The sequence below is a fragment of the Nerophis lumbriciformis genome, linkage group LG26 (assembly GCF_033978685.3).
Source record: "Nerophis lumbriciformis linkage group LG26, RoL_Nlum_v2.1, whole genome shotgun sequence".
In the NCBI taxonomy this organism is placed as follows: Eukaryota; Metazoa; Chordata; class Actinopteri; order Syngnathiformes; family Syngnathidae; genus Nerophis; species Nerophis lumbriciformis.
In genome coordinates this window covers 23627501-23646100 of record NC_084573.2, presented here as the reverse complement: position 1 = coordinate 23646100, position 18600 = coordinate 23627501, and the positions used below count along the sequence as shown (strand labels likewise).

The 18600-nt window shown below is 39.0% G+C and overlaps 2 protein-coding genes across 2 annotated transcripts in view; one reads left to right on the top strand and one right to left on the bottom strand.

Annotated features, from left to right (window-relative positions):
* aven (apoptosis, caspase activation inhibitor) overlaps nt 1-18600 on the top strand; it is a 108738-nt gene that overhangs the window by 89291 nt on the left and 847 nt on the right. Inside the window, exons 5-6 of the mRNA XM_061987152.2 lie at nt 5141-5414; nt 10282-10445. Of these exons, the coding sequence (XP_061843136.2) occupies nt 5141-5414; nt 10282-10412 (405 nt within the window). The 3' untranslated portion in view covers nt 10413-10445. The remainder of the gene's footprint in view (nt 1-5140; nt 5415-10281; nt 10446-18600) is intronic.
* Nucleotides 10596-18600, bottom strand: part of ryr3 (ryanodine receptor 3) — a 307276-nt gene continuing 299271 nt past the window's right edge. The window contains exons 104-106 of the mRNA XM_061987153.2: nt 16902-17002; nt 16785-16836; nt 10596-13029 (exon numbers count right to left, since the gene is read on the bottom strand). Of these exons, the coding sequence (XP_061843137.2) occupies nt 12934-13029; nt 16785-16836; nt 16902-17002 (249 nt within the window). The 3' untranslated portion in view covers nt 10596-12933. The remainder of the gene's footprint in view (nt 13030-16784; nt 16837-16901; nt 17003-18600) is intronic.

Below are 18600 nucleotides of genomic sequence, written 5' to 3'. Positions count from 1 at the left end.
TTGCCACTCGCACACTGTTAGCTGGCAACGACCGTTCTAATTAGTAGCTGGCAGCAACGGCTGCTAAAGGCTAACTGGCAACAGCATGCTAATCACTAGTTGGCCACTAGCTTGTCAATAACTAGATGGCAGCTTGGGCTGCTAAATGCTAACCAACTAGCACGCTAATCGCTAGTTGGCAACTAGAACGCCAATCTGTAGCTGGACACTAGCACGCTAATCTCTATTTGGCAACTAGCATGGTAATCTCTAGCTGGCCACTAGCACACAAATCATTATCTGGCAACTAGTATGCTAATTGTTAGCTGGCAACTAGCACGCTTATCTCTTTCTAGCAACTAGCATGTTAATCACTAGCTGGCAAATAGGGTTGTTCATTGCTAACCGGCAACCAGCACTCTAAACGCTAGCTGGCCACTAGCACACTAATCATTAGCTGGCAGCAAGGGCCGCTAAACACTAACTGGCAACTAGCATGCTAATCACTAGCTGGCCACTAGCTTGCTAATAACTACCTGGCAGCTAGGGCCGCTAAATGCTAACTGCACTCTCCGCTGTGTACACGGATGTAGGAGAAGTACAGAGCACCAATAAACCTTAAAGGCACTGCCTTTGCATGTCGGCCCAATCACATAATATCTACAGCTTTTCACATTCACAAGTGAATGCAAGCATACTTGGTCAACAGCGATACAGGTCACACTGAGGGTGGCCGTATAAACAACTTTAACACTGTTACAAATATGCGGCGCACTGTGAACCCACACCAAACAAGAATGACAAACACATTTCGGGAGAACATCCGCACCGTAACACAACATAAACACAACAGAACAAATACCCAGAAACCCTTGCAGCACTAACTCTTCTGGGACGCTACAATATACACCCCCCCCCGCCAACCCCCCCACCTCAACCCCACATCTGCGGTCCTCTCCAAGGTTTCTCATAGTCATTCATATTGACGTCCCACTGGGTTGTGAGTTTTTCCTTTCCCTTATGTGGGCTCTGAACTGAGGATGTCGTTGTGGCTTGTGTAGCCCTTTGAGACACTTGTGATTTAGGGCTATATAAATAAACTTTGATTGATTGATTGATTGATTGAAAGTTATTATAGTAGAAAATGGATGGAGGGATCTACTGAGTGCAATGATAGAATCCCAGTGATGGATCTGTGTGGTCTTTACAAGATGATGACATAAAAACTGCATACATAGTTGACTTGTTTAAGACTTAAAAAGCAGGTGTTGATAAAAGACTTCCTGCTGTGAGATGTTGCAACCTCTTGTGCTAATAAAAATGCATATTTTCCCATCTTTATTTGCACAAATGACATATAGTATCAATATGACTACCTATCCATGAAGAATATATGTTGCTACCGATATCGATAAAATCCTAACGATACACATCCCTACTCCTCAGTGCAGGATTCTCACAGGAATGAAGCTGAAATTCATCCAAGTTATGACAAAATGTTTTAAGAAAATGCGAGGTTATTCCGTAATAATTACCGTATTTTTCAGATTATAAGTCGCAGTTTTTTTCATAGTTTGGCCGGGGGTGCGACTTATGTGTTAAATTATTAACACATTACTGTAAAATATCAAATAATATTATTTATCTCATTCACGTAAGAGACTAGACGCATATCAGCATGGGCTTCAGTGACAACCGAAACCATCCTGTCCCGATTCAGAAAGGCTGGAATAATTGGAACTGCAACTGACTCTTGTCGTAAGTGGCGTACCGATAGAAGAGGAAGCGGTGAATTGTCTACCTTTGGAGTTGGCAGAGTTGTTTAGAAGAGACACAGAGGAAGAAGATTTCATGGGATTTAGCGATTAGGAGTGACAGATTGTTTGGTAAAGGTATAGCATGTTCTATATGTTATAGTTATTTGAATGACTCTTACCATAATATGTTACGTTAACATACCAGGCACGTTCTCAGTTGGTTATTTATGCCTCATATAACGTACACTTATTCAGCCTTTATTTATTTTAAATTGCCTTTCAAATGTCTATTCTTGGTGTTGGCTTTTATCAAATAAATTTCCCCCAAAAATGCGACTTATACTCCAGTGCAGGCCTGGGCAATTATTTTGACTCGGGGGCCAAATATAGAGAAAAAAATGTGTCTGGGGCCGGTATATCTATTTTTAGGAACACTAATACCACACCTCATAATAATGTCTGATTGAATGCTAAAAACGTTATGACAGACCGCCTTAAAAAAATTAAAGCAATTTTACACTTTTCTATGAAGGATAAAACACTGAATATCGACAACATATGAACGTCACACCCCCTCTCGATTGACATATTTTAGAATCAAGCGAAACGCAACAAAAATGCAACAAACAGCGAAATATGAACGCGAAGGATAAAAAATAAACCCACCGACTATCTGATATATCACTAAGCTTTAGAACTGTGTTGTAAAAATCTCCTTCCACATCTGTACCTGACACCCGCATTTCAGGCTGGCCGCTCTGGAAACACTCTGTGGAAACGCTCCCCACCCACACTGCTTTGTCCCTCGTTTGAGCTGCTGTGACGTAGATTACCATAGTAACTAATTAAATGACCATAGTAACTAATTCAATGACCATAGTAACTAATTAAATGACCATAGTAACTAATTCAATGACCATAGTAACTAGCATATAGAGCAAAAGCGCAGATTCCAACCATTGAAATACTTTGTATAGTTGAAGACTTACGGTCATTAGAAAACATCACTGCACATCATGATGGCAGCTACACTTTCCATCTTTAAAGCGGAACATTATCACAATTTCAGAAGGGTTAAAACCATTAAAAATCAGTTCCCAGTGGCTTATTTTATTTTTTGAAGTTTTTTTCAAAATTTTACCCATCACGCAATATCCCTAAAAAAAGCTTCAAAGTGCCTGATTTTAACCACCCGTCCATTTTCCTGTGACGTCACATAGTGAAGCCAACACAAACAAACATGGCGGATAGAACAGCAAGATATAGCGACATTAGCTCGGATTTAGACTCGGATTTCAGCGGCTTAAGCGATTCAACAGATTACGCATGTATTGAAACGGATGGTTGTAGTGTGGAGGCAGGTAGCGAAAATGAAATTGAAGAAGAAACTGAAGCTATTGAGCCATATCGGTTTGAACCGTATGCAAGCGAAACCGACGAAAACGACACGACAGCCAGCGACACGGGAGAAAGAGAGGACGAATTCGGCGATCGCCTTCTAACCAACGATTGGTATGTGTTTGTTTGGCATTAAAGGAAACTAACAACTATGAACTAGGTTTACAGCATATGAAATACATTTGGCAACAACATGCACTTTGAGAGTGCAGACAGCCCAATTAATATATTCTGTAGACATACCCTCATCCGCTCTCTTTTCCTGAAAGCTGATCTGTCCAGTCCAGTTGGAAATGCATCTGCTTTGAGTGTCGCAGGATATCCACACATTCTTGCCATCTCTGTCGTAGCATAGCTTTCGTCGGTAAAGTGTGCGGAACAAACGTCCAATTTCTTGCCACTTTCGCATCTTTGGGCCACTGGTGCAACTTGAATCCGTCCCTGTTCGTGTTGTTACACCCTCCGACAACACACCGACGAGGCATGATGTCTCCAAGGTACGGAAAACAGTCGAAAAAACAGAAAATAACAGAGCTGATTAGACTTGGATGTTTGTAATGTGTTTGAGAAAATGGCGGATTGCTTCCCGATGTGACATCACGTTGTGACGTCATCGCTCTGAGAGCGAATATTAGAAAGGCGTTTAATTCGCCAAAATTCACCCATTTAGAGTTCGGAAATCGGTTAAAAAAATATATGGTCTTTTTTCTGCAAGGTATATATTGACGCTTACATAGGTCTGGTGATAATGTTCCCCTTTAAAGATAAAAAAAAAATATTTGGGAATGTCTGGCGGGCCAGATTGAAAAAGCTTGTGGCCCCTGGGCCTTAATTTGCCCAGGTCTGGTCTAGTGCGACTTATATATGTTTTTTTCCTTCTTTATTATGCATTTTCGGCCGGTGCGATTTATACTCCGGAGCGATTTATAATCCGAAAAATACGGTATTATGATTTAGAGCAGGGGTCACCAACCTTTTTGAAACCAAGAGCTACTTCTTGGGTACTGATTAATGCGAAGGGCTACCAGTTTCCATCCATCCATTTTCTACCGCTTATTCCCTTTGGGGTTGCGGGGGGGCGCTGGAGCCTATCTCAGCTACAATCGGGCGGAAGGCGGGGTACACCCTGGACAAGTCGCCATCTCATCGCAGGGGCTACCAGTTTGATACACACTTAAATAAATTGCCAGAAATAGCCAATTTGCTCAATTTACCTTTAACACTATGTTATTATTAATAATTAATGATATTTATCTTTGTGGAAACACTGATCATCTTAATGATTTCTCACAATAAATATATATAGAAACAGATAAATATCAATATGCAACACTTTATTTTTATATTTTCTCTAAGTGCACATTTTTCAAATTGAACATTTTCAAATGATCACTTCTAAGACAGTCTTGTGAAATCACAATATCCCATTTTAACGAGCTAGCCACTAACATTTTTTAACAAATCATGAATTACTTTGCACCATGTTTGTACAAATGATAACTCATGTAAAATACAAAAGTTAACTCTCAAATTTTTAAATAAATCATGTCACAATTTGAACTGGACACCAAATCTGTTATCTGTTTCTTTGTCAGTTAGTGAAGACCAAGTCTTTAAAATATTTTCTTGGATTTTCACATTCTATTTGAGTTTTGTCTCTCTTAGAATTAAAAATGTCCAGCAAAGCGAGACCAGCTTGCTAGTAAATAAATACAATTTAAAAAATAGAGGCAGCTCACTGGTAAGTGCTGCTATTTGAGCTATTTTTAGAACAGGCCAGCGGGCGACTCATCTGGTCCTTACGGGCTACCTGGTGACCCCTGATTTAGAGATTACCATGAGCTGCGTGAAAAGGTTTGGCCGCCCTGCTGTTGACCATCCTGCAGTAGAGAGTGCAGACTCACACTGACGTCACAAACAACAACTCTGACGCCTTTTTGTTCAGAGACGTTCAAATAGGAAACATTTTATCATCTGTGTAAAACAAAATATTTATTGTCCTGCAGGTTTCGACGCCAGTAGACCTTCCCGCCATGACGTTCAAACAGGAAAAGGCCAAAATGATCGCCTTCGCGCCTCCGCTCGTAGCTTCAGAAGTCCCAAACAACAGTCCTAGTCCCTCCAAGTCTTCCAGTCTTCCTGCCAGCGCTGACCCTCAGCGTCCCTCGGGTGCTGCTGCTGCCGACGCCGTGGATGAGGAGCTGGACCAGCTGCTGGCTTTAGCCAAACCAGCGTGTGACCCGCCTGTCAGCACGGAGAACGCTGCTCCGCTTCAGAAAGGTCGGCCATCGTCTGCTTTGTGGGGCGAAGAATTGAGTGCTTCAAAAAAGACAGTAGGAAGGGGATTCATACCTGACACATGAAACGTGACGAATTGGGGGCTGCACCAACCGCTTTAATCACCAGATGGCAGTAGAGTGTTGAATATCTTAAAATGTATTTAGTGGGCATTCCAACTTAGGCCACAGCTTCAGCTGCTATGTAGAGTGACACTTTCCATCATTTTCATCAGACTGCGTTGCAAAATGATTAAACCCACCTCTTCCTCTCACGCGAGATCCACCCAGGAACGGGGCCAGATATGAATCCCTTTCCTACTTTCTGAATTGTAGTGATAGGAGTGTGCAGTAGGTCACACCTCCAGGATTTAGGAAGCTTTTTTTTTGTGCAGCCAAAAATGTCTGAGTAACAGTAACCGTTGAAATAACTGTCAATCAACTATTTGTCATCAATGTTTGAAGTGTTTCTTGTCACCTGGATCTCAAAAAGGACATGATTTCAACAAACATTGGAAAACAAATACTGTATTGATGTTTTACTCGTTTTATACCACAAACTGAAAAGTAGACATGACTTTGTCTGCCAGGCCAAGGACCTAAACTGAGAGAGCAGGCATGCTAATCACGAGCTGGCAGCCAGAGCCGCTAAACACTAACTGGTAACTAGCATGCTAATCACTAACTGGCTTCTAGCTTGCTGATAACTGGTTGGCAGCTAGGGTTGTTATATGCTAACTGTCAACTAGCATGTTAATCTCTAGCTGGCCACTAGCACACTAATTATTAGTTGGCAACTAGCATGGTAATCTCTAGCTGGCAACTAGCACACTAATCTCTTTCTGGCAACTGGCATGCCAATCACTAGCTGGCAACTAGCATGCTAATCACTAACTAGCAACTAGCATGTTAATCACTAGTTGGCCCTCTAGCACACTAATTATTAGTTGGCAACTAGCATGGTAATCTCTAGCTGGCCACTAGCTTGCTGATAACTATCTGGCAGCTAGGGCTGTTATATGCTCAATGGCAACTAGCACGTTAATCGCTAGTTGGCAACTAGCACACTAATCATTACCTGGCAACTAGCATGGTAATTGTTATCTGGCAACTAGCACACTAATCTCTTTCTGGCAACTAGCATGCTGATCACTAACTGGCAACTAGCATGTTAATCGCTAGCTGGCCACTAGCACACTAATTATTAGTTGGCAACTAGCATGGTAATCTCTAGCTGGCAACTAGCACACTAATCTCTTTCTGACAACTAGCATGCTAATCACTAGCTGGCAACTAGCATGCTAATCACTAGCTGGCAACTAGCATGCTAATCACTAACTAGCAACTAGCATGTTAATCTCTAGCTGGCCACTAGCACACTAATTATTAGTTGGCAACTAGCATGGTAATCTCTAGCTGGCCACTAGCTTGCTGATAACTATCTGGCAGCTAGGGCTGTTATATGCTCAATGGCAACTAGCACGTTAATCGCTAGTTGGCAACTAGCACACTAATCATTACCTGGCAACTAGCATGGTAATTGTTATCTGGCAACTAGCACACTAATCTCTTTCTGGCAACTAGCATGCTGATCACTAACTGGCAACTAGCATGTTAATCGCTAGCTGGCCACTAGCACACTAATTATTAGTTGGCAACTAGCATGGTAATCTCTAGCTGGCAACTAGCACACTAATCTCTTTCTGACAACTAGCATGCTAATCACTAGCTGGCAACTAGCATGCTAATCACTAGCTGGCAACTAGCATGCTAATCACTAACTAGCAACTAGCATGTTAATCTCTAGCTGGCCACTAGCACACTAATTATTAGTTGGCAACTAGCATGGTAATCTCTAGCTGGCCACTAGCTTGCTGATAACTATCTGGCAGCTAGGGCTGTTATATGCTCAATGGCAACTAGCACGTTAATCGCTAGTTGGCAACTAGCACACTAATCATTACCTGGCAACTAGCATGGTAATTGTTATCTGGCAACTAGCACACTAATCTCTTTCTGGCAACTAGCATGCTAATCACTAACTGGCAACTAGCATGTTAATCGCTAGCTGGCAACTAGCATGCTAATTATTAGTTGGCAACTAGCACACTAATCATTACCTGGCAACTAGCATGGTAATTGTTATCTGGCAACTAGCACACTAATCTCTTTCTGGCAACTAGCATGCTGATCACTAACTGGCAACTAGCATGTTAATCGCTAGCTGGCCACTAGCACACTAATTATTAGTTGGCAACTAGCATGGTAATCTCTAGCTGGCAACTAGCACACTAATCTCTTTCTGGCAACTAGCATGCTAATCACTAGCTGGCAACTAGCATGCTAATCACTAGCTGGCAACTAGCATGCTAATCACTAACTAGCAACTAGCATGTTAATCTCTAGCTGGCCACTAGCACACTAATTATTAGTTGGCAACTAGCATGGTAATCTCTAGCTGGCAACTAGCACACTAATCTCTTTCTGGCAACTGGCATGCCAATCACTAGCTGGCAACTAGCATGCTAATCACTAACTAGCAACTAGCATGTTAATCACTAGTTGGCCCTCTAGCACACTAATTATTAGTTGGCAACTAGCATGGTAATCTCTAGCTGGCCACTAGCTTGCTGATAACTATCTGGCAGCTAGGGCTGTTATATGCTCAATGGCAACTAGCACGTTAATCGCTAGTTGGCAACTAGCACACTAATCATTACCTGGCAACTAGCATGGTAATTGTTATCTGGCAACTAGCACACTAATCTCTTTCTGGCAACTAGCATGCTGATCACTAACTGGCAACTAGCATGTTAATCGCTAGCTGGCCACTAGCACACTAATTATTAGTTGGCAACTAGCATGGTAATCTCTAGCTGGCAACTAGCACACTAATCTCTTTCTGACAACTAGCATGCTAATCACTAGCTGGCAACTAGCATGCTAATCACTAGCTGGCAACTAGCATGCTAATCACTAACTAGCAACTAGCATGTTAATCTCTAGCTGGCCACTAGCACACTAATTATTAGTTGGCAACTAGCATGGTAATCTCTAGCTGGCCACTAGCTTGCTGATAACTATCTGGCAGCTAGGGCTGTTATATGCTCAATGGCAACTAGCACGTTAATCGCTAGTTGGCAACTAGCACACTAATCATTACCTGGCAACTAGCATGGTAATTGTTATCTGGCAACTAGCACACTAATCTCTTTCTGGCAACTAGCATGCTAATCACTAACTGGCAACTAGCATGTTAATCGCTAGCTGGCAACTAGCATGCTAATTATTAGTTGGCAACTAGCACACTAATCATTACCTGGCAACTAGCATGGTAATTGTTATCTGGCAACTAGCACACTAATCTCTTTCTGGCAACTAGCATGCTGATCACTAACTGGCAACTAGCATGTTAATCGCTAGCTGGCCACTAGCACACTAATTATTAGTTGGCAACTAGCATGGTAATCTCTAGCTGGCAACTAGCACACTAATCTCTTTCTGACAACTAGCATGCTAATCACTAGCTGGCAACTAGCATGCTAATCACTAGCTGGCAACTAGCATGCTAATCACTAACTAGCAACTAGCATGTTAATCTCTAGCTGGCCACTAGCACACTAATTATTAGTTGGCAACTAGCATGGTAATCTCTAGCTGGCCACTAGCTTGCTGATAACTATCTGGCAGCTAGGGCTGTTATATGCTCAATGGCAACTAGCACGTTAATCGCTAGTTGGCAACTAGCACACTAATCATTACCTGGCAACTAGCATGGTAATTGTTATCTGGCAACTAGCACACTAATCTCTTTCTGGCAACTAGCATGCTAATCACTAACTGGCAACTAGCATGTTAATCGCTAGCTGGCAACTAGCATGCTAATTATTAGTTGGCAACTAGCACACTAAATATTAGTTGGCAACTAGCATGCTAATCCCTAACTAGCAACTAGCATGTTAATCGCTAGTTGGCCACTAGCACACTAAATATTAGTTGGCAACTAGCATGCTAATCCCTAACTAGCAACTAGCATGTTAATCGCTAGTTGGCCACTAGCACACTAATTATTAGTTGGCAACTAGCATGCTAATCTCTAGCTGGCCACTAGCACACTAATTATTAGTTGGAAACTAGCATGCTAATCTCTAGCTGGCCACTAGCACACTAATCATTAGTTCGCAACTAGCATGCTAATCTCTAGCTGGCAACTAGCACACTAATCTCTTTCTGGCAACTAGCATGCTAATCACTAGCTGGCCACTAGCACACTAATCATTAGCTGGCAGCAAGAGCCGATAAACGCTAACTGGCAACTAGCATGCTAATCACTAGCTGGCCACTAGCTTTCTAACAACTACTAGGCAGCTAGGGCCGCGCAATGCAAGCCGCACAATAATCGCTAGTTAGCCACTAGCGTGCTAATTGCTAGTTGGCAACTAGCACGCTAATCTCTAGTTTGCCAGTCGCACACTGTTAGCTGGCAACTAGCGTTCTAATTAGTAGCTGGCAGCAAGGGCTGCTAAAGGCTAACTGGCAACAGCATGCTAATCACTAGTTGGCCACTAGCTTGCCAATAACTAGATGGCAGCTTGGGCTGCTAAATGCTAACCAACTAGCACACTAATCTCTATTTGGCAACTAGCACGGTAATCACTAGCTGGACACTAAATAGCTAGCAGCTAGGGCCGCTAATCGCTATCTGGCAATTAGTATGCTAATTGCTAACATAACTCTATAGATTAGTGTGAAGCAAAGTAATGCATCCCACAAGTCTTCTTCAGACTGAATCAACAGCGCCTCTGCTGGTCACTGCCAAGTACTGCAGCCCATCTCCATCAACTATCTCATCCCATCTCATACTTCCTCAGAGTGCCACGCTGTGAGCCAGGAGCCAATAGAAGAGACGAGGGAGGAGGTGGAACATGAGCAGGCTGCTCCTGTCAAGCAGGACATGACGGAGGAGGACTTGGAGGACTGGCTGGACAGCATGATCTCCTGACCTCCACCATCATGACCAACATCCAGGATGAAGGTACACTCATTCTTTTTTGCTCTGCTTACCAACACTTTACATCTGCTTCCATCCATTAGAGCATATTCTACTTCAAACCATAGTCATCATGAAAACAGCAAAAATGTTTTATTTTGGTCACATTTATTTCAAAATAAGAATTATGTCTGGTAAACTTGATGTTCAAATGCAGTTTCATCCGCTTTGATTCAGGTGGATCACTGTAAAGCGAGTCCAGACATTAAAATAGCATCCTCCTATAAATGTTAGCGCTTTTTTTTGCAGGGAAACTAAGATGGGTCATATTAATAATAATGGAAAAACATCATTTGAACTTTGAATACAATTTTTTAGTAAAGCATCGCTCTTGAGAAATGTAATTAAAAAGTACCCTAAAGTAGGAGTGTCTCGATACAATACCGATAATAATCTGATACGATAACATGTTTAACAATACTTTACTTTTATTTTGTAGTGTGAAATGTTAGAAAAGGTTTGATCAAGTGACATTACTCAAACAATGACAAACTAACCTTACGGCAGATTTATGCTGTCTTTAAGTTGAAGTGGTGTGGTCATTTGTTTTTTTGCCGACATCCAGTGGTCGAAAAAGTTCAGTAAGTCGAAAGATGCGGACACATTTCTTACTGGAGGTTTTCTGCAAAGCTTCTGCGTTGGAGACTTTGTACGTGTAAGTAATATGCAACTAGATTTATTTGATACTTGTTTATATGGAGGAATGTGCTCTTTTATCTGCAATATTGTTCAATAGTTATTATACGTCTAGCTTGTGTGCTTAGCCGTTGTGTAGCTGCCTGCTCCTTATTGCAGGATGTTTAGCTTCTAACTGGCTGTCCAGATTTGGACAAGTAAAAATGCTACAGGTAGGGAGGGGTACCGTTCACATTTGAACCGAAACGATACTGATACCAATTGTCGGTATTTGTTAGTAACTATTACCGTTTTTTTTCGGAGTATAAGTCGCACCTGCCGAAAATGCATAATAAAGAAGGAAAAAAAACATATATAAGTCGCACTGGAGTATAAGTCGCATTTTTTGGGGAAATTTATTTGATAAAACCCAACACCAAGAATAGACATTTGAAAGACAATTTAAAATAAATAAAGAATAGTGAACAACAGGCTGAATAAGTGTACGTTATATGAGGCATAAATAACCAACTGAGAACGTGCCTGGTATGTTAACGTAACATATTATGGTAAGAGTCATTCAAATAACTATAACATATAGAACATGCTATACCTTTACCAAACAATCTGTCACTCCTAATCGCTAAATCCCAAGAAATCTTATACGTCTAGTCTCTTACGTGAATGAGCTAAATATTATTATTTGATATTTTACGGTAATGTGTTAATTATTTCACACAAGTCGCTCCTGAGTATAAGTCGCACCCCCCGGCCATACTATGAAAAAAACTGCGACTTATAGTCCGAAAAAAACGGTACTTGTTTTTGATGATAAAATCTAATTTTCTATTGCAACATTTAAAAATGTGGTATCTTGTTTTAATATAACATTTCTGAGTCTCATAAGTAGTTACAAGACCGAGTAGTAGTAGTGTATAGATGATAGTGTGTTGGCTAGTCAGTTCAGTCCTTGCTGATTGTAGTCTTTTGTTGCGCCCTGAGAAGTGTTACCACTGTAAGTATCGTACTTATTACGCACCAGCTGTTTGATTGTAACATGCAACTTGGTTGTAGTTTTCATTAACAAATCGCCATGTAAAATCGCTAAGGCTAATCTATATTAGCATCAAGCTAGCACATTTTTGATATAGTGGAGCCTTACTTTACTTACGTTTTTTGAGTCAATTTCTTTGTTGGTATTGAAAATTGCAACATTACCTAGAGGTAGTTTGGCTGAGTCCGCTCTCAGTGCTGCTGGAGTGACCGGTACCCATTCCTTGCTCGCTGCACAAATGCTTGTATCAGAGATTTTAGATGTAGGCCGGTATCGGACGAGCTCTATCCTATAAAGTGAAAGTCTATCTTGATCAGATAAATGGCTTTAGTCACCAGAAGAAGCTGATTAGACGTTTTATTGCCTCAGTTACTTTTATTGATTTCCTTTTATTCAAACTACAAGATGTTCCTAAACTGAAGGTTTCCATGAAACAGCATCAACATGGTGGTCTTTTTGCCTCTTCAACGTGGAAACAAGTTCAGACGGGCAGGAGGATAAAACCAAACTGAGCAACACTTCTAGATTTTATACAACAAATATTGTTTTTCTGAAAGCCACAAAATGAGCTAAAGCGTGACAACAAACCTAATTTTTTTTTTGTGCATAGTTTGTGATAAGGCACGTGTGATTCAAGTTGAAAAGGCAGGTATGAGCGGCCATCAAAGAAAGATCTGGCAAACGTTCAAAGTTCCACAAGAAGGAGTTGAGCGGGTGAAAAGGCAATGCAGGTCAAAACCAAAAGAAAACTTTGCATAAACACTTTGGACGTCCACCGTCAACTTTCCTCTTTACGTTCAGTCGTCAGCCTAACTGGTCCTCGTATTGCTTCCGGAAACAGTCTCCGGTCGGGAAGAAGTCCCAGCATCGCTCCTGGTACAACTTCCACACGTACGACTCCTGCCGTCAGAGAACCATGTCACAATATTGTTGCTGCTGTGCTGGCATACTTCTCAAGTGTCGCGAAGTAAAATACAATCCATGATTATTGGGTTCAAAAAGTACAAATTAGCTAGCATAAAATATTACTATACTAATGTTAGGATGTAAAACCAAGTATTGTTATGCTAAAATGTGAGCATGTGACATACTTCCAATATCAATGATTATTAGGTCAAACAAAAAGTACAAATTAGCCTGTTTTGCAGGGGAACCTGCCTCAGGTGCCGCGTCCTGCAGGGGCGACCCTTGTTGCATTGAAAGTGTTCTTATATTCTCCGCTGAAGCCCTCAAATTATGAAGTGGAGCTCCCGCCTCAGTTAAGCTACTTGTCGGCAGACATTTTGTCAACAACCTGGCTTTAAAAAAAAAAAAACTTGTCTGAAAAGGGGCGGGGATTATTGGTGACCGGAACCGGAATGCAACATCGCTCACACACACTTGTAAGATGCTCTTACACACACTGGTAAAATGCTTGCATACACACTGGTAAGATGCGCTCATACACATAACTGAAATCTTTGCACACATACTACTGAAATTGTTGTCTCTCACACGGACGTGTAAAAAGCACACACACACACAGGTGAAATCCGTTTATACATACTAGTGAAAAATAATTCCAGGTGTGTGTGCGTGAGACAAAAACATTTCAGTAGTGTTTATAAGAGTGTTTCAGTAGTGTTTGTAAGAGTGTTTCAGTAGTGTTTATAAGAGTGTTTATAAGAGTGTTTCAGTAGTGTATGTAAGAATGTTTCAGTAGTGTTTATAAGAGTGTTTCAGTAGAGTATGTAAGAATGTTTCAGTAGTGTTTATAAGAGTGTTTCAGTAGTGTTTATAAGAGTGTTTCAGTAGTATATGTAAGAGCATTTCAGTAGTGTTTATAAGAGCATTTCAGTAGTGTATGTAAGAGCATTTCAGTAGTGTTTATAAGAGTGTTTCAGTAGTGTGTATAAAAGAAAAAGATTTCAGTTGTTTATGTGAGAGCATTTCAGTAGTGTATGTAAGAGGTTATTCTGAATAATGTCCCTAACGGCCCCTCATACACACGTATGCATATGTATACATACGTGTATACGTATACACGTATTCACATGTGTGTATTTGTACATGTATACACACAAACACATACGTATACACTCGTATGAATACATGTGTATACATACATATATACATATACTGTATATATATACATATATATACATGTATACATATATATAAATATATATATATATATATATATATATACATATATATATATATATATATATATATATATATATATATATATACATACATATATATATACATATATATAATATATATACATATATATATATATATATATATACATATATATATATATACATATATATATATATAATATACATATATATATATATACATATATATATATACATACATATATATATATATATATACATATATAGGTATATATATATGTATATGTATATATATGTACATGTGTATATATATAAATATATATATATATATAAATATATATATATACATATACATATATACATATATATACATGTACATATATATACATATACACACATATATATACATGTACATATATATATACATACATATATATACATACATATATATATGTACATATATACATATACACACACATATATGTATATATGTGTGTGTATATATATATATATATGTGTGTATACACACGTACACGTGTGTACACACGTGTAAATGTGTACACATTTACACACATCTGTGTACACGTATATACACATGTGTGAATACGTGTATACATACACGCATACGTATGTTTAAGTGTATACGTATGCACACGTGTATATGTGTACATACGCATACCTATACATGTATAGGTATACTTAGGTACACACAAGTAATGTATACACACATACATGTATGCATAACATAAAATGAGGAAAACGTGAAGCATTGTGAATACTTTCTGCATGCACAGTAAGTGTAAAATATGCAGTAGATAACAATCGTTCCTTTTGGCCATAAATAGTTAATATTGTTATACAAGAAGCAAACATAATTTGTTGATTAGCATTAATTTGATTGGCCACAATGTGCTGAAAAGTGTCACATCCTGGAGGGATGCTTGAATTAAGGTGCCTTCTTCACTACTGGCAACATTATGAAGCAGAGTTTTAATATCACACACGGCGTGGTGTTTCAGTAAAGTGATATTTTCACATGCCATCAGACGGCACAGCCTCCTGATTTCATCGCATTACCTCCATGCTTCAATATGAGAAGTAAAACAGGATCTCCTCATTTCAATTGTTGCAGATTAGGTGACATGCAGTGTGCTGGAAAACAAACCTAATAAATAGTGGATAACAATCACGTCAGCTTGGAGTATATATATATACACACACACACACATTATTAATGTTTTACTTGCAGCTGGATGGCAGTAAAACTTATTTTAAGGAAGTAAATAAGGTAAAAGCAACAACAACAACAACAAATGTAACCCACGCTTGTTTCCTCCTGCTGCAAACTCCACTTATGCAACTCATCAAGTGGGCTGAGACCTTTTCACACCAACATCACTTTTTTTTATATACAACTCAACGATTCACTGTGGGTTTGTACTCAAGTACAAGTAGTCATCAAAATAATTATTTGATTAAGAGTAAGTATTAGCAGCATGTTATCTTTAGTGGAATTTTTGTAAGCTGAAATGTGGACATTTCCACAGACACGTATATAAATGTTCTTTTTGCTAGTTTGAAAATAATCATTAAAGATGTATACCGTCATGATGCATTAAATTAGTCTGATTTGTCAAATAATTCAGTTGCCTTTATTTTCACAGCTACATGCTCTTATCTCTAATGTGACTGTTGGCCATACGCAGTGTGCCTCCTGTACACCAGGGGGCGATTGTGGTAAATATAGTAGAAGAGCATGCTAACAAGCTAGCGCTAGTAACTTTCAAATTGTGGATGTAACAGATAAGTAGTAGTTTACACTGCTGTTGGTAATGATTTAATGTGTTTACATGACACTTGTGGTTATTAGGATCAACAGAAACATACAAAAAGAGTTGGTTTTTTTAGTCAATTGTTTGACTATTTCATGTTAATACAAACTATGCAGTGAATTATTTTTAATTACGAGTTGTATTTGATCTTTATTTCTTACATCACTAAATAAAATATGAATAATGATGTTGTGAATAATATTAATTAACTAGATGTCTAAGTCATATGTTGTCTACATACACATTATTTTACTCTGTATTAATTCCATTGTGTGTCAAAAAGAGTCTTCTATAAGGTTTTGTTTGCTTACAAACAGCCAGGATGTGCTGGCCTCGTCTATTTGGAAACATGCTGACAATTATTAAACAACTGAGTTTCTATTTGATAAACTTTGAAAATACTTCTATGTACGTATGTACTTGTGTGGCATGATACCACTAACTAAGGATTTATTCCTCCTCGCCCGCAAATAATGTAGAATGCCATGCTGCCTTTAATTGGAGGAATGAACTCCAACACAAGTGCTTACGTTGGATTGGTCAAACAGAGTCATGTGACCGTGCCTGCATCTTTGCAAGCCTTCATCCAGAGATTATAATGACATGTAACGGAGTAAAAGTAGTGTTCCATTAAAACTACTCTGACAAGTAAAAGTAACTTAGTGACTCCCCACCTCTGCTTAGTGTTTCCTGTACTTACCTGGCCTGTGTGCTCCGTCTCGTCCTTGTTGATGAGGTACATGAGGAAGAAGCTGCGGAGGAGAACGCCAGTTAGCCGTCACACACACACACGGGTGTTTTAGCGTGAGGCACTTACAGGTAATTAGCCAGGTTGTGTTCCTGCAAGGTGTGCGTCTCAAAGCCGTGAGGTGTGCGATCAAAGTAGTCGTTGCCGATGCCGCAGATGAAACATTTGGTCTGGAAGAGAGCAGCAGTTCATCATATTTATGGACTTTCATAAACATATCCCCTCTCCCCCAGAGCCTTGTTGACATTTCCACATCACTCCCCTCCAAAAACACTCCATATGAAACTTTGAGAGACTTCATCTTCTCCACTCTCACATTTTATTTCCCTGGCTTGGTAAGTGTATTAATGAACAGGAAACAGGACATTTAACATGCAAGTAAAGATGGCCTGAAATCTACATTGGATATAACCATATACATCACAATGTCTTTCATAAAAATTATAATTGAAGTATTTTGAAACGTATGCAGTAACATTACATAATTTCCTCTTGTATTACTTTCTCATAACTATTATTAATATTTACATGTTACTTCCTGTTGTAACATCTTCTATTTACACTTTTGTTCAAATGTACTAATCACTTTGATACTTGACATATGTTTTGGGCGATACTACACATTTGAATATCGATCCAATACCAAGTAGTTACAGAGGCAGTATCGTCATACCAGTGCTGATACTTCAAATTTTCAATATCATTAAATGATTCAATCACAATCATAATCAGACAAAATAACACGATAGGGGCTAACAATATCAATTAAATATCACAATTATTTTCTTCTTTTCACTGATTTAAATCTTTTGGTTTTTGCCCTTAAAGTCCTTATTTTCTGAGTTTGTAAACAATAACAAAAAATATCGACCTAACACTGTAGTATCGACCATGTATCATTACTGTCAATATTAGTATTGATCCACTCGTCTTTGTTTACATCCTAGCACTCTAGCTTAGAGGTTTCATTGTGTAGTGTATTCCTCGTCCGTCAGTGATAATGATAATTGTAAGAATTTCTGATTGAGAAGTGGCTTTGCACTGTGGAGGGACGTTAGCCGCTATCCGGGATGCTACACGGCTGTCAAATTTGCTGACACAGCTACAACATGTCAACATGTATTATCATGATGTAAGGTTGTATTAAAACCTCTACCGTATTTTTCGTACTATAAGTCGCAGTTTTTTTCATAGTTTGGCCGGGGGTGCGACTTATGTGTGAAATTAACAAATTACCGTAAAATATCAAATAATATCATTCACGTAAGAGACTAGACGTATAAGATTTCATGGGATTTAGCGATTAGGAGTGACAGATTGTTTGGTAAACGTATAGCATGTTCTATATGTTATAGTTATTTGAATGACTCTTACCGTAATATGTTACGTTAACATACCAGGCACGTTCTCAGTTGGTTATTTATGCGTCATATAACGTTCACTATTCTTTATTTATTTTAAATTGCCTTTCAAATGTCTATTCTCGGTGTTGGGTTTTATCAAATAAATTTCCCCAAAAAATGCGACTTATATATGTTTTTTTCCTTCTTTATTATGCATTTTCAGACGGTGCGACTTATACTCCGAAAAATACGATATATAAATAATATTACTGTACTACATTGTAGTTCTAATGAATACAATTCAAAAGATGAATTGAAAAATAGCATTTGTTGTCTTCCCCATCCTTCTAAAATGATAATCCTGAAATATAATCATTTAAATCATTCACAAATGTTTGATTTTTTATAAACATATTTGTACTATG